We start from the raw sequence: 16,331 nt of genomic DNA on the forward strand, positions 1-16,331 counted from the left end.
GTGGTTTTGTCCTCATTTAATATCAATAAAATACTTTGAAATTAGTAACTTGTTTGATGACCCTTGAACTCTATTGCTGAACGTTTCATAAAAAATGGGGTTTGAATCTAGTATATGAATCTAATATATGATCATATACATATACATTATATATATGAAGTTGAATCATTACATTATAGATTTGAATGCCTTCGTAATGGTTATTAACGTAAACGACCAGCAGGTGGCGCCCTGTCTGACTGCTCTGCCATACCAGGTTCCGCGAAGAAGAACCAAGGGTTTATGGGATATGAAGTTTATACAAATCAAAATATAAAAACATGATATTCGTGCCGTTTTGTTACATATATTTAACATATTCCTATGCGCAATAAATTCAAAATGAATGGAATTACACGATTCCAAATTTGAAGACAGAATGATTTTTTTTTTCTCGAAGTTTCCGATTAAGGCCGGCTTACCCATAGTGCATTGCGCCGCCCATTTCTTTCTTCTTGCTGGTGTGGTGGTCCAAAATGTCGCTTCTTGAGGGTCCGTTAAACGTGTTCGGCCAGCGAACAACTGGCGAATCTGTTCGCACCCAAAATGGTGAGTAGTCGTCCTTAACTACGTGACATGTTTAGGACGCTTCTTTATGTTTTTTGCACTCCGTAAAGGCCATCAAATGAACGATTCGTATTTAGCACGTGCGGAGCTATGTGCTAACGCTAGCTTAAAAGTGGCTGTCATGCTCTATTATAATGTCTCAGAAAACATTAATATAACAGCACCAAAGTAGAAAATTACAATTTGCAATCCCGTTTTAGCACCTTCCATTCTAAATCATGAATGGATAGATTTATTAACGGGGTAGAAAATCTCTGTCTTTGTCTGAAGGTGTGGTTGCATCCTTTGTTGCCGTACCTAATAAAACGACAGAACAATACTACCAAAATCTCATTTGTTTATGATCCATGATGTTCCCTCCTCAATCTCACTATGTGTGATGTGTGTTTCAGTCATGGCTGCGTCAGCCATCGCTAACATTGTCAAGAGCTCCCTTGGACCAGTTGGCCTTGACAAAATGTTGGTGGATGATATTGGGGTGAGTTTTGGTGGATCCACCTTGTTTTATATACAAGTGTATGCTATATTCTTTCATTCTGTACAGGACGTAACCATCACCAACGACGGAGCAACCATCTTGAAGCTCCTGGAAGTGGAGCACCCAGCCGCCAAGGTCCTTTGTGAGCTGGCTGACCTGCAGGACAAGGAAGTCGGGGATGGTACCACGTCTGTGGTGAGTCGAAAGTTCTTCCGTCCTGACCGTGGTGTGCTGTCGTGTCCTGTTTTAGTACCATACGTCTGCCTACTTCTACGGACGTGTGGCTATGCTAACAGGAGAGAGAAACTTCATCTATGTCTTAAGAGGATACGCAGCCTCACTTCTGCTGCCTCGACTGAATAGATGAAACAGTGGATTTCTAAAATATTTAAGACAGTTTACACAAGTCATTACTCCAGTTGCTGTGTGGTGGCACTGAACTCTGCATTCTGTGTTAGGTTATCCTCGCTGCGGAGTTATTGAAGAGCGCCGACGAACTGGTCAAGCAGAAGATTCACCCCACGTCGGTCATCAGCGGCTATCGCCTGGCTTGCAAGTGAGACGTCCTCCCAGAAGAAGCTTGGTCACTTGTCGCTGACTCGAGACGATCTGATGAATTTTGATTCCAGGGAGGCGGTGCGCTACATCAACGAGAATCTCACCATCGGAACAGACGACCTGGGCAGGGAGTGCTTGCTCAACGCGGCAAAGACCTCGATGTCCTCCAAGATCATCGGATCGTATCCTTTCCGCTTTGAGATGTTAGCAAAGCTGCCGCTACGTGATTGCCGCCTTGACCCCGAGTCCTCAGAGACGCCGACTTCTTCGCCAACATGGTGGTGGACGCCGCCGTTGCCGTGAAGTTTGTGGACGGCAGAGGGACGGCCAAGTACCCCATCAACTCCGTCAACGTGCTTAAAGCGCACGGTCGCAGCCAGAAGGAGAGCTTCTTGGTCAACGGCTACGCGCTCAACTGCACGGTGGGCTCGCAAGGTACGTTGCATTTGGAGGACGGACGTTCCCGACTCGAAAGCACCTTCCCATTTTTGTTTGCTGCCTCGTCTTTTGCAATGACGTAGGCAGTGATACGCGTGGGATACAGAAACCTGGCTTTGGGGAGAACACGGTCACAATGGCTACCACCCTGTGACGACTCTTTCCTGGCCAAACACTTTGTGTTCCGACTCGTATAAAATGAAACTTTTGAGAGAAACTCTCCTTTTCTCCGTAGCCATGGCAAAGAGAGTTGTCAATGCCAAGATTGCCTGTCTGGACTTCAGCCTGCAGAAGACCAAGATGAAGATGGGCGTCCAAGTCGTCATCAACGATCCAGAAAAGCTGGACCAAATCCGACAAAGGTAGAGTTTTTTTATTTTCCCACAGCACTGCTTTTCCAAAATTACAAGGACAAAATGAATCGTGAATCGCCAACATAGTGAGTGAACAGAATGGGAATGTTTGTGGCAGGGAGTCCGACATCACTAAGGAGAGGATCCAGAAGATCCTGGCGTCCGGAGCCAACGTGGTGCTGACCACCGGCGGCATCGACGACATGTGCCTCAAGTACTTTGTGGACGTCGGCGCCATGGCTGTGAGGAGAGTCCTCAAGAAGGACCTCAAACGCATCGCCAAGGCCACAGGCGGTAAGACAAGCCAGCTTGACTCCTCAACATATGGCGTGGATGTGATTTTAATATTTTTGTTTTGTCCGTTTTATCAGCCATTATCTGCTCTTCTTTGACCAATTTGGAGGGAGAGGAGACATTTGAGGCCACCATGCTGGGTCAAGCTGAGGAGGTCGTGCAAGAACGCATCTGCGATGACGAGCTCATCCTCGTCAAGAAGTAAATGCTCAGAACTTTACTCAAAAACAACCACAGCTTCATGAAAAAAAATCCACATTAATCGGAATAATATGCTACCCTCTAGCACCAAAGCGCGCACGTCAGCCTCCATCATTCTCCGCGGGGCCAACGACTTCATGTGCGACGAAATGGAGCGTTCGCTGCACGACGCGCTCTGCGTGGTCAAGAGGGTGCTGGAGTCCAAGTCGGTGGTCCCGGGCGGTGGCGCCGTGGAGGCGGCTCTGTCAATCTATCTGGAGAATTACGCCACCAGCATGGTAAGAAAAGCGTTGCCATGTCGATGGCGACCGGCGGGTAAATGTGCCGCTTTTGCTCTGTGATGTACGCTCAGGGTTCCCGGGAGCAGTTGGCCATCGCCGAGTTTGCTCGCTCGCTGCTCGTCATCCCCAAGACGCTGGCCGTCAACGCCGCGCAGGACTCGACGGACCTGGTGGCCAAGCTGAGGGCCTTCCACAACGAGGCACAGGTCAATCCTGAACGCAAGAATCTCAAATGGTGAGTGGTTCTGGAAGAAGGGTTCGTTTTAGTTTGGAGCAGCAGTTCCTTTTAGTTTAGATTCCAAACAAAAGCGATGCTTGACGGGCGGTGTGTTTGCTTCAGGATCGGTCTGGACCTGTTGAACGGCAAGCCCCGGGACAACCGTCAGGCGGGCGTGTATGAGCCCACCATGGTGAAGACCAAAAGCTTGAAGTTTGCCACGGAGGCGGCCATCACCATCCTGCGCATCGACGACCTCATCAAGCTCTTCCCTGAGCCGAAGGAGGGCGGCCAGTCATACCAGGACGCCGTGCGCTCCGGCTCTCTCGAGGGTTAAGTTGACGTGATGAAGCTCTTGAAACGGCTCTCTCTTCGAGTGTATGTAGGCTTTGCACTTTGCCTGTTTACTGAGTCCCCCACTCCTCCTCCCTCTTTGACTGTAAGTGATTTTGCTCTTTTGTTCTGGACACTTAAATAAAGCTCCAAAAGCGGTAAGATGGCCGTTGATACAAGTTAAACATTTGTTCTTGGTCTGTTATTTGAAAACAAGAAAAAAACATGATGCAAAGTTTCAATAGCTCATGTTAGTTTTTGGACCCTCAAATATAGCATTAATTTCCAGGACTTTATTAAAATATGACCTATAGAAGTAATAAATCTAACAAAGGGCAAAAGTAGGACCTGTAAATGTGCAAATATAAATGTACATGTGCCTCAAGGCAGATCCAATGTACTGGGACAGGTCTCAGTTAGACCCACTAGAGGGCGCTACCCCCTCTATTCTTGTATGGCAACTTTAAAATACTATTACAATATTTGCCAGGCATGTTACCTGCAAAGTTTGGTGCTTTTTTGTTCATGCTTAGTGTGTCAAAAATTATTTTCTTTACGGGGAAAAATGGGAATCCATAGAAAAACAATGAGGACCTTCTAGCCGTCTGTTTGGGCCCTTAATAGCATCGTATCGGCCCTCAAATAAATATATATATTTTTTAAATTTACAAATTCTGTAATTGTGATTTTGTTTTTTCCGAAAACACAACAAATTATGTATTGACTGTTATTACGTGCTCGTAATAAAGAGAACGCGACTTCCGTCATTTACTGTCTCTTTAAATGTGGCGGGCTGCCCTGTTGTTGCTGTGCTGGAAACCCCGTATAGCCTGTTGGGGCTCAAGATGGCTGAATACTCACGGGGGACTGTTAGCAAATATCCGAGCAAGACATCGGGAATGAATGGCAAATAGCAATGCGGTGTAAAGCAAAACCCTCGAAGTAATTTGACGCTCACGACTAGTTGCTTTGCATTATTTTTGGCATGTATAAGTACCAGAAAGGAGAGAGTTTTCTCTCCGCGGCCCCGAGCCAGAACATGGCGGAACACTTTGGGAAGAAATAGCAGCTAGCGCTAGCCAGCTGGCGCATTATTGAGTAACATTGTTTAGCATCAAAACAAACGATCAGTACTGCCCGCAAGTGTGAGAATAATGTTTTCGGTGTGCAGCTGGGGTCATTTTGCCTTAACACGGTCAATATACGAATTGCTCGGATTTGGTTTACGAGGAGGCAAGTCAACTCGTTAGCTTTGCTATTCGCTAACGTTGCGTGTGTGTGTTGAGCGCAACTAACAACGGGGAGAGTGTTTGGGGGATAATTGGTCGACTTTTGGATTTATTCTCCCAAATAAGGGCACGTAATTCATGTCACCATTGCGTGGTGTTGATGTGTAAACTCCCACCACGTCCGCGTTGTATATTTAACATGTTTTGTTGTTATTACTCATCACGTTGGCTTTTATGTAATACCCGGTGATAAAAATCTTTTGGTGGAAATCATATAGTGTAAAATACATTGGTGTGAATATAGAGCTGCACTTGTGACGGAGGAATTGTCAGGTCATCTGACAAGCTCGATTGGTGGACCCGGTCCGAGAGGTGAATTGGACGTTGTGGCGTTACTAAGGTGAAGCAGGTACCCCTGTAACAGCCCATCACGGGTTGGGTGGAAGGTGGGGACCGCTCACGACCACCTGCCAGGATGACGGACACTCGACGAAGAGTCAAAGTTTATACCCTCAATGAGGACAGACAGTGGGACGACCGCGGTACCGGACACGTCTCTTCCGGGTATGTGGACCGACTGAAGGGGACGTCTCTTGTGGTGCGAGCCGAAAGTGACGGTGAGTTTGTTTTGCATATGCGCTCCTTGACTTGAATAATATTTGTGTTGAGATAAAATTTAAAAAAAAGACTGGTAAAACTTCCATTCTGATTTCTTTTCTCTGTTTGTTGCACTCAAGGTTCTCTACTACTGGAGTCCAAAATAAACACAAACACAGCATACCAGAAACAGCAGGTGGGTACTTTTTGTAAAGTTCAAGTGCAGCGTCATCATTTTGTTTATTGACATATACATATGACACTTTGCTTTTTTTTTTTTTTGACAGGATACGCTGATCGTGTGGTCAGAGGCTGAAAACTACGATTTGGCCCTCAGCTTCCAGGAGAAAGCCGGTTGCGATGAAATCTGGGAGAAGATTTGCCAGGTAGCTGCAAATGTCCCCTTATTTCCTAACCAGTACAGAAAAAAAAAGGTGAATTGAAGGCGATTTTCCTTCTCAAGGTGCAAGGAAAGGACCCGTCTGTGGACATCACCCAAGATGTTGTGGATGAGCTGGAAGAGGAACGCTTCGATGACATGTCATCGCCCGGTTTGGAGCTGCCGCCGTGCGAGTTGACTCGTCTGGAGGACTTGGCGGAGCTGGTGGCCTCCTCGCTGCCTTCGCCGCTGCGGCGCGAGAAACTGGCGCTGGCCGTCGAGAACGAGGGCTACATCCGCAAACTCCTGGAACTGTTCCGCGTGTGCGAGGATCTGGAGAACCGGGAGGGACTGCACCACCTCTACGAAATCATCAAAGGCATTTTTCTACTCAACCGCACGGCGCTCTTCGAGGTCATGTTCTCGGACGAGTGCATCATGGACGTCATCGGCTGTCTGGAATTTGACCCGGCGCTCCAGCAGCCGCGGCGGCACCGCGAGTTCCTCACCAAAACGGCCCGCTTTAAGGAGGTGATCCCCATCTCGGACCCTGAACTGCGTCAGAAAATCCACCAGACGTATCGGGTGCAGTACATTCAGGACATGGTGCTGCCCACGCCCTCCGTCTTTGAGGAGAACATGCTGTCCACCCTGCACTCCTTCATCTTCTTCAACAAGGTGGAGATTGTGGGCATGCTTCAGGTGGGTTGGCGTCATCCGTGACACCCGTGACAATTTTGGGGTTCAATAATTTATGACCCTGGGAGAGTTTTAGATCACATGACCTTGAGTGTAAAGTGTGCGCGCGTGTGTGTGGTTGTCTCCATAGAGACCAGGAAGTGTTGTGCAAAGCTGTCATGCCGAATAGCAAACTGAAGTGTGTGTGTATTTGCTGTTGTCTCAGGTGAAGTTGCCTTGACGACAAATGTGGATTGAACTCGAGCACACGGACTGTTCATGCAGTACTTGCGGACAAAATGTGGATTGAGTTAGTGCAAAAATAAAGTTGAATCTCTGCACAGATTATAACCCAAAGCCATAAATTGTGATTTGTTTGCTTTTCCACCTGCCACGTCGGATATGAGCCCAATGACACTGCAATTTAGTTTGGGGTATTATTTTTATGATTGATGCTTCTAACCGCTCCTCCTCTTCTCCGATGACAGGACGATGAGAAGTTCCTGACAGATCTTTTTGCACAGCTAACAGACGAGGCGACAGACGACGACAAAAGACACGAGCTGGTATGACAGTTTTCAGTTTCAGCGCCAAGCATCGTTTTTTTATTTTTTATTCAACGGCCTCTTTTTTTTTTTTTGCTTCGCAGGTTAACTTCCTGAAGGAATTCTGCGCGTTCTCACAAACATTACAACCTCAAAACAGAGATGCCTTCTTCAAGACACTGTCGAATATGGGCATTCTTCCCGCGCTGGAGGTCATACTGGTGAGTGGACACACCTCGACGGCCATTTGAGCAATCCCGCTTCACTATTGGGATCACGCTAAATCCCAGACGCCTTTATTTGTGATGCAGGGAATGGATGACGTTCAGGTGCGGGGGGCGGCCACCGATATCTTCTCTTATCTGGTGGAGTACAACCCCTCCATGGTGCGGGAATTTGTTATGCAGGAGTCTCAGCAAAATGATGACGTGAGTAGACGATTGCAAACATGGCCCAAATTACGGTTGTGTTCAATTTTTATTTTTTTCTGGGGGGTGTTTGCAGGACATCCTACTGATCAACCTCATCATCGAACACATGATCTGTGACACGGACCCCGAGTTGGGAGGGGCCGTGCAGCTGATGGGTCTGCTCCGAACCTTGGTGGATCCAGAGAACATGCTGGCTACTGTGAATGTGAGTTTGGTGCTTTTCGAAGCGTCTCGACAGAAATATCGTTTACACCAGTCGTCTACTTACAGAAAACGGAAAAGACGGAGTTTCTCAGCTTCTTCTACAAGCACTGCATGCACGTCCTGTCAGCTCCGCTACTGGCCAACACCACCGAGGAGAAGCCGAGCAAAGGTAGCGACCGGAGTCCCCCGCGCGAGGAGCTTCTGTGACAACTAAAATGTCCTCCCTTCTCTTAGATGACTTCCAAACCTCGCAGTTGTTAGCGCTCATTCTGGAACTGCTCACCTTCTGCGTGGAGCACCACACCTATCACATCAAGAACTACATCATCAACAAGGACATTCTCAGGAGGGTCCTGGTGCTCACAGCATCCCAGCACGCCTTCTTGGCACTATGTGAGCTCACCCTAGATCTTTTTTTTTTTTTCAATTTTTTTTAAGAGTCCCGTAGTTTTCTAAATTGTCTTCCTGCGTCGCGCCAGGTGCCCTGCGCTTCATGCGGAGAATCATTGGTCTGAAAGACGAATTCTACAACCGCTACATTATGAGAAACTTCCTCTTTGAGCCCGTGGTGAAGGCCTTTCTCAAGAACGGCTCGCGTTACAATCTCATGAACTCGGCCATCATCGAGATGTTTGAGTATGTCCGTGTGGTGAGTAGTTTGTTTCGGTCAATCTCCTTGGGAAAAAAAAAATCAAATAATGAAGACTTTTGGGGTGTCAATGATTTGAATGCTTATTAATTTGTATGGTGCATTTCCTTCCCTCCCCTTTTTCTTTTTGTTCTCCTCTTCTTGCGCCCCAATATCCCTCCCCCCCCCCCATTACCCTCCCTCTCCTCTTTTCCATTGCCTCTAGGAGGATGTGAAATCTCTCACCGCTCACATCATTGAGAATTATTGGAAGGCTCTGGAGGACGTGGACTATGTCCAGACCTTCAAGGGCCTCAAGCTGCGCTACGAACAGCAGCGCGAGAGGCAGGACAACCCCAAACTAGACAGGTCGGCACAATTTTTGCCCAAGTATTTGCAACAAAAGAAAATAACTTCATTATTATTCATTAGCATGCGCTCCATCCTGAGGAACCACCGGTTCCGTCGCGACGCACGCACGCTGGAGGATGAGGAGGAGATGTGGTTCAACACGGACGAGGAAGACCTCGAGGATGGCGAGGCTGTCGTGCGTCCCTCGGAAAAGATGAAGAGCGAGGAGGACCTCATGGAGCCTATTAGCAAATTCATGGAGAGGAAAAAATGCAAGTCACTTATTTAAAAAAAAATATATATATATATTGATGCATATTTCCGCTATTAATTAAATAAATGATCAGCATTTAGTTTCATTTTATCTTTCTTTTATCTTACTTGGGATCTCTGCCCGCAGTGAAAGACACTGACGACAAGGACGTTCTGGGGAAGTCGAGCTTGTCGGGCAGGCAGAACCCGAGCTTCAAACTCTCTTTCTCCGGCGCCACCAAAACCAGCCTGTCAAGCCCGCCGTCGTCCGGCTCCCCGAACCCCGGTTCTCCCGGCTCACCGGAGTCTCCAAGCTCGGGAACGCGGAGCTCAGGTGCCACGCCAGCGGTAACCACAAAGGTGTGTCTAAATATCACAATCTCTTTTATTTATTTATTTATTTTAATTCCGCTTGTAGAAAAGGCTAATTCTTTGTCTTCCGTAGGGGGGATTAGTGGGACTGGTGGACTATCCCGATGACGACGAAGACGAGGAGGAGGACGAGGAGGAGGACGGCGAGAGTAAAGACGACCCCCTGCCGCCTTCGAAAAAGTCCAAACTGAACTCCTAAAAGACACGCCGCCATTTCCTCTTTGCGCTCCAGTCAGACGTTTTCAGCAATTTCTTCTTCACACGGGAACGATCAACCCTCAACAAACGGAACGAACGAAAAGCCGCACTCTGCCGCCGCCGCCGGAGGAGACGGGACGCCAACGGATTCTTCCTCCTCCTCACCTTTGATCAGCCCGATTCAAACAAGTGCCAATCATACGAGCGGGAGGGAACCGCGTCTTGACGGGATGGACGTCAAGTCGAGGCGGAGGAATGGCCGCGCAGTGAGACAAGCGCTGGAAAAGACCACATGAAAAAAAAAAAAGAAAACAAAAAAAAACATGTATATGCAGACTGAAATCCCCCAAGAGCTAGCGCACTTGGATCATAATCCCACTGAACACCCCCCCCCCCCCCACTCAGGGAAGGACATCATTTGGCCAAATGGTTCAGCCAATTCAGACCCAAACACTCAAAGCCCTCTCGAGAATCTTCTTCTCGTTCTTTTCTTCCTCTCCTCCTCGTCCGTTGCGTTCGTGTTCTTTAAGTTAGCATCGAGGACCAGATAAAAGAAAGCCGTCTTGTAGTTTGATCATGTCATCAGTGTTGTCGTTCTCCGGCAGATGTTTGGTTTTTCGAAGAGGAGAAAGGAGGGGGAAAAAAAGCCAGCGTTTTATTTCGTTTTCTCACTTTGTCTCACAAACCCTTCTCCTGTTGCTTTTTTTGTTTTTTTTTCCTCCCTCTTTACGTTTTTGTAAACGACGACAAAAAGAGACCTGCCTTTAAACGTTCAGGATGTTTTCAGTCACTCTTGAACAGGTTTTTAAAGACCTCAGTAGGTGAGCTAGTTTTACCATTTTTGCCCTTTGAAACTGCAGATTTTTTGGAGAAATTTGTAATCCCGTCTTGATTAAAGATTGAGTGGAATTCTAGATATGATGTATTTTGTCATATCTTCTCATTTTTGTTTCCTTTTACATGAGTGTACACTTAGTTGTTCGGAATACTTGGGACCATTAAAAAGAACTTTGCTGTAAGGTGTCCTACTACCGTGTGTCCTCAAGTGTCTCCATGTCGTGGCACAGTTTTTAAATCAGGATTCTTTAAAGTTATTGTTTTGATACCACGCGGACTCAAAATAAATGCCCATAGTAACACAACTAAGCAATAGTTGACGTTAAAGCACAGACTTGCAGGTTCACTTTTTGTCCGCCAGAGGGCAGTGTTGTCTTGTAAAAGCCTGAAGTCAATCACGCGTCGTTTCATGGGTCGTTTTAAATTGTTGTATCTTCCTTCTAAGCATCCTTCTGCTTCCCACAATAGGCCTAAAATGATTCATGCTTAGGTGCATTATGGCCTTCAACCAGTTCTTATTAATTAAAAGTCAACAGAGGAGCAGCACACTGCTCAGATGGCACACATATGCCTTTCACATGAAAGCCATCATGAGACAAAAGAAGCCCTCCCTACCGCCGTGAGCGGGATCTTCTTCGTCTCTGCTCCGGCAAGCCGCCCGCCGTTGCCTAGATGCCGGCGCCCGTGCCGGCACGACCCGTCTGTGTGTCTGCCAGTCTTGTGGGGTACACCATCCGCGAGACATTACTGTTGCGCCACATCATGCTGGGTCTGTGAAAAGCATATTTGACACTTCTTTTTGATCAACTCGGCTCCGTGGCATCGGCCCTGTCACGGATTTGAAAAAGGGCCAGCGTGTGTTTTGTATAAGTGTCATTCAGTGCACGAGAAGAGGTAAGAGTTGATCATCAGACAGTTCCTGGCCGAGAAAAGCAATCTCCCCATTCACCCGACCTGACTCCCTTTTTTTTTTTTTATCTCCTTTTTCTTTCTCAGGCTCAAGAGGTCATCAAGGGCACCCATTCTGAAGACAGTGACTGACATCAACATGGCCGTGACGACGGAGGTGCAGAGGCCGGACAAATTCTTGCATGGCGTGGTGGAGGAGGTTGATTGGCGTATTAGGAATTGGGAAATGATCACAAGCTTTTCTTTCTCCTGCTTTGGCCTCCATTGGGGGTAGGAGACTCCACATTCAAACTCAGAACCGCTGCAGTACTGCTGCAGAGGTGAAACCATTTGTAAGGCTATAGTGGGGGTGTCTTAAATTCCCAATGGCATTTAACTTGAAGACAACCTCCCAAAACATAAAAGTGTCAGTCACACACTTGGCATGCACAAAAACGGATAGCCTAAAATAATAATTATTAAGGAAAACTTTATTGTATTTTAATCCCGGTAGCCCTTCGGAGCGAACCCCTTTACCAGCGGCTTTGGTTGATTAGAAGCACCTGTGGCCAAAACCAAACTGTTTCTCCTTTCTGGACCGGAACTCGACGCTTCTGTAGAGGAAATATACCGCGCACGCAGCTATGCAGTTGTAACTTCGGAAGCCCGGCCGAGGTTATGTCAACACCGGTACAAAGTCAACCCTGGCCGACCCCCCCTACGGGCCACGGCATGTTTCCCCCTCACAAAGTCTTCTCTGTGTCCGCCAAAGTTCCTCGGGCCTCGGTGGGGGCGCCCGGCTTCGCCCGCCCGCCCGCCGCGTCGCGTGCATGATTAATCACCGCCTTCCATGCCTGGAGCTGCCCGCCCCTCCAGGTAAGCATGGAGGGGCTTCAACTGACAAGGACCCCTCTTGGGGTTAGCAAAGACATCCATGAAAAGAGTGCAGGAAAGTCATCCTGCGTCCCATCTGGTGCACATTACACAAGAGGTGAGGATACAGTCACGCAGAGAAGCGCACCCCACGCCGCTTTTCACTCGCTGCCCGGCCTGTTATGGTGGCCTACTACATTTGATGGCTTGACAGCTTCCAGTCAAAAGGGCAGAGAATGAAATTCCCCAAATATTTAGAAGCTGGTCAAACAGCCTGGCTACATTTAGGAAAGCAGGACATGTATCATGGAAAATGGACTTTTATTTTTTATTTTTAAATAATTTTCTTGCCTATTTGGAGTATCCAGGAGTGTAAAAAAGTGTAATATATCCCTCCTGGTTTTGCAGAGATACTGTTACGATCGTTTTGGGGGGCTAATTTTTAATCTATTACGTCACATCCGTTGGGGGGGGGGGGGTTGTTAGGACGAACATCCGGGTAATAAACATAGCGCGAATCCGCCATGTTTTAAACGAATTCGTCTTATTCCAGTCAGACTTTAGTAATCCAAAAAATTTATATTAGTCCACATAATTCATTGGACAAAATCAGAACCTTAAAGAAGTGCCTGGTAAAATTTCATTTTTCAAACAGTATTTTCACGTCTGTGGGCAAAATTCTGCTCGTTAAAGAGTGTTTCAGAAATATTTTGAGAATTTGCCGAAAGACTTCATTTCGTTGATGGTTCGGTTCTTCAATCTATGGAAAGGACGGACACAATAAAGAGGTGAGTTTGAGGTGATACAAAAATAATAAACTCACTTTAATAATATCGTGTCTACACTCGTTTTCATGTCACTCGTTTTCATATCATATCTTTCTGCTGATTTTAGAGCTGTGTGCTCTATGTTTTCACTTGTAAGTGTATTTTGAGTAGTTATATCATTCTGTATTATTCTTGGGTAATAATAATGATAATAATGTGTTTAACGCATTCATTAGCTTCCCGCTAACGCTAGCATTAGCTTCCCGCTAACGCTAGCATTAGCTTCGTACCTTGAATGCAGTGCTTAATTGTTTGAGGTTCATGAATATTGTGAGGGGATCTATTTTATTACGGTTGTATGGACAATGTCGATATCTTTTAATCAATCGAAACGTTTGTGGCGCAAGTCAACGCTAAAGCAAAAAATAATAAATAAATAAATAAATAAACGCTACCTCGGCTAAAAAACTACAAATGGCGACCGGAAAAGCAGGTGCACATCTTCCGGCCTGAGGGGTGTGACGTATCTTATTTGCATTTGAAGAGACTGCGCCTCAGAATACGACGAATTCAGACAAAGGCATTGTTGTTCCACTTTATGGAGACCAAAACTAAATGAGTAAAACAGTAGAATTTATTACCGTGATATTTGGGCTTTAAAGTACTTTAAAAAAAAATTGTATCTCGCCTAGAACGTACACTTTATTCGTTTTATGGATTATTGTGCTTTTGAATAGCCACAAGATGGCGACAAATCCCAGACTTCTTAAACAATTGGTGTTAATGGCGTATTTTGAAGTGATACTTTGGCTGGAATGAAAGTTTTGGGGAAGGGTCGATTCTTCAACTGATAAACGCCAAGCTTTTTTTTTTTTTTGCCTTTACATTAGTGCTGGTTGTAGGTAACAAGAGTTTAATCATCCAGTTTGCAGTATGCCTGTTGTTCTGTTATTACTCTTTGTCAATTGAAATCCAGCTTTTCCCATGGCCAATGTCAGGAAGTGGAAGAATATGTTCCTGATCTGCCATCACTAATGTTAAGTGACCTGTTTTGTGCCTAGGCGTGGGCACAGGAAACATAGATGTGAGCGCGAGCACTCCACAGGCTGCATGTTAAATGGCAATGTCACAGTGATAAAGACTGAACCTTACACACCCTGTGTGTGTGTGTGTGTGTGCGTGTGTGTGATGGGTCGGAAGTACAGCAGGCAGATGGGGGCCCTCCATAAATCCGCACGGATAGTAGCAGCAACTACAGAACTGATTTATAGCTTTGTGTCTTCCTCGTATTGGAACTTCTAAGATCTACCAGCAGTGAATTTTGGAGAGAAAAAAAATCGAGTAACCCGACCACAAAAATGTGTCGACACACAAATGTCTGCCTTGAAACTATAAGTTATCATTTTAAAACCAATGTTTGGCTATGTTTGTCAACTTGAGTCAAAGTTTATAGAGTACACAAAAGTTCTTTTTTTATGGAGAGAAAAGCGTGACAACTTCTGTGAAGGAAAATGGAATAAAGTGAATAAAAATAGTTATGAGCAAATTCAGCGCCTGAATCCGCCCGGCGGCTCAGCGTGTTAGCATGAATGAAGCCCTTAAAGGTGTCGGTTTCCAGTCAATAAACATGCGGATCGGACTCTCAGTTCAGCGGGAGTTGAACATGTGGGACCAGTCACTCGCACATTGGGCCCTCTGGTCACTTTTTTTTTTGTGTACATTAAAGTCACTATTCAGCCGCACAAATCAAACCTTCGCTTAGCTAACAGCCGGTAACCTAAAACTAGCAAAACACAACGTTTCCCTAAATACAGTAGCAATCACAGGTCTGTTTGACAGAATGAATATTGCTCTATAATCAACATTTTTTTTTTTTCTCCCTCCCCTTCTTTTCTCGTTCTTCTTTTACAGCCACGCAGCTCGGCCTGATGGCTCCTGCTGCCGGAGTGTCTGAGACCATTGATGGTGTCTCGAAGTCATGCGGCGTTGGCGCGCGTCGTGCCAGGTTCATCACGCCACGCCGGTTAGCGTGTGTGGTCAACAGGCGACGGGGACGCCATAGGGGAGGCTTCGTTTGGTCCAAAGCTGCTGTGTCTATTCAGGGTCTTCCCTGGCTGACCCAGCGGACCAATTTTTTTTAAAATGGCATGAAAGCAGAAGCATGAGGTGACAAACTACTTTTTTATTTTGATTGTGTTGAATGTCTTATTGTGTGTCAGATCACAACCACCTTGAATCTCTGACTGTTTTTATTACATGCTGTTTTTGATCCGATCTAAACTTTTTCAGATTTTAAAGCCTTCCGCTATGGTGAGCAATCGCAATGGCGCTGAAAAAATGCAATTGCCAAATCATGGCTCACGAATGACACCAAATGCACTATCCTCCCCCAACCACCAACAAGGTAAGTTTGGAAAAACTTTAAGACATTTCAAACAGTTATAAATATGTTTAAATACACAAAAGCCAATTTATACCCTATTGGGTCTTTTTAGACTACAAAAATTTTATTATTCATCTATTGCGAGCAATCACAATGGCACTGACAAATGGAAGTGCCTAATCATGGCTCATGAATGACACCAAATGCATTATTGTCCCCCAACCACCAACAAGGTAAGAGACATTTCAAACAGTTGTAAACATGTCTAAATACGTAAAAGCCCATTTGTACTCTATCGATTGTTTTTAGACTACAAAACTTTAATTAAATTGACCTTTTACTCTTGGTCAAATTACACCACTTCTTAAACTAGCCTCTATTGCTTCCCCTGGTGGTCGTATTTAGAAACACAGCAATGTCAAATATTCTCTGCTCAAATTGATTTAAAAGTTCAATGCCAAGAAGTCATGTGTTTACAGCATCTTAATCAGAAAATCGCAAGCGCTATAAAAATCTATGCATTTTGGTCCGGGCCATTAACTTAAGGAAGCTGTGAACTGTACTTTGCACAGTCTCACAAACTTCTCGCTCAACTTTCTCCCCTCTGGCTGGCCAAGGGCATATGGTTAGTCTGGGCAGCAGATAAGAGGAATGTGTCAGTGTGCGCTACTGAACAAACACATCTTTCATTCCTGCCTTTCTTCTTCCCTCGCGTTCCCCTCTTCCCGGCTCCTCACCTCTTCCGTCTCGCTGGCGGCTGGGCACAATTAGGAGAAGGGGCGCTGTTATATTTGCGGGCGACGGCGAAGAGGCCGGGAATGGGCTTCAGATGGGGCTGCGAGGGAGCCCCGCTCTTTCCTCTCTGCTAGGGCACATCAGAGATGCCGCTGGCTTTTGCGGAGGGAGAGAAGCCCAACTCTGCTTCCATTTATTTAGCTTTGCCGTCCCCCGACACGCACA

General features: G+C 46.2%; 2 protein-coding genes across 3 annotated transcripts; both read left to right on the forward strand.

Moving 5' to 3' along the window:
- Positions 1-455: 455 nt before the first annotated feature.
- Positions 456-3,944, forward strand: tcp1 (t-complex 1). The gene is made up of 12 exons (XM_061270032.1): positions 456-588; positions 999-1,084; positions 1,151-1,279; positions 1,543-1,640; positions 1,714-1,824; positions 1,896-2,077; positions 2,316-2,442; positions 2,552-2,727; positions 2,805-2,928; positions 3,014-3,206; positions 3,281-3,444; positions 3,550-3,944. The coding sequence occupies exons 1-12, from the start codon at positions 516-518 to the stop codon at positions 3,761-3,763; spliced, it is 1,677 nt and encodes a 558-aa protein (XP_061126016.1). The 5' UTR covers positions 456-515; the 3' UTR covers positions 3,764-3,944.
- Positions 3,945-4,565: 621 nt separating this feature from the next.
- smek1 (SMEK homolog 1, suppressor of mek1 (Dictyostelium)) lies at positions 4,566-10,642 on the forward strand. Of its 2 annotated transcripts, none has more exons than XM_061270030.1 (15): positions 4,566-5,605; positions 5,726-5,781; positions 5,873-5,971; positions 6,049-6,666; positions 7,131-7,208; positions 7,292-7,408; positions 7,499-7,615; positions 7,692-7,823; positions 7,889-7,991; positions 8,057-8,215; positions 8,302-8,471; positions 8,677-8,819; positions 8,883-9,073; positions 9,202-9,413; positions 9,499-10,642. In XM_061270030.1, exons 1-15 carry the CDS (start codon positions 5,464-5,466, stop codon positions 9,622-9,624), a joined length of 2,463 nt encoding a protein of 820 aa, XP_061126014.1. In that variant the 5' UTR covers positions 4,566-5,463; the 3' UTR covers positions 9,625-10,642. The 2 variants fall into 2 exon arrangements, with proteins under 2 accessions (XP_061126014.1, XP_061126015.1); XM_061270031.1 differs by having other exon boundaries at positions 8,680-8,819.
- The last annotated feature ends 5,689 nt before the right edge of the window (positions 10,643-16,331 follow it).

The sequence above is a fragment of the Syngnathus typhle genome, linkage group LG22, assembly GCF_033458585.1.
Source record: "Syngnathus typhle isolate RoL2023-S1 ecotype Sweden linkage group LG22, RoL_Styp_1.0, whole genome shotgun sequence".
NCBI lineage: Eukaryota > Metazoa > Chordata > Actinopteri > Syngnathiformes > Syngnathidae > Syngnathus > Syngnathus typhle.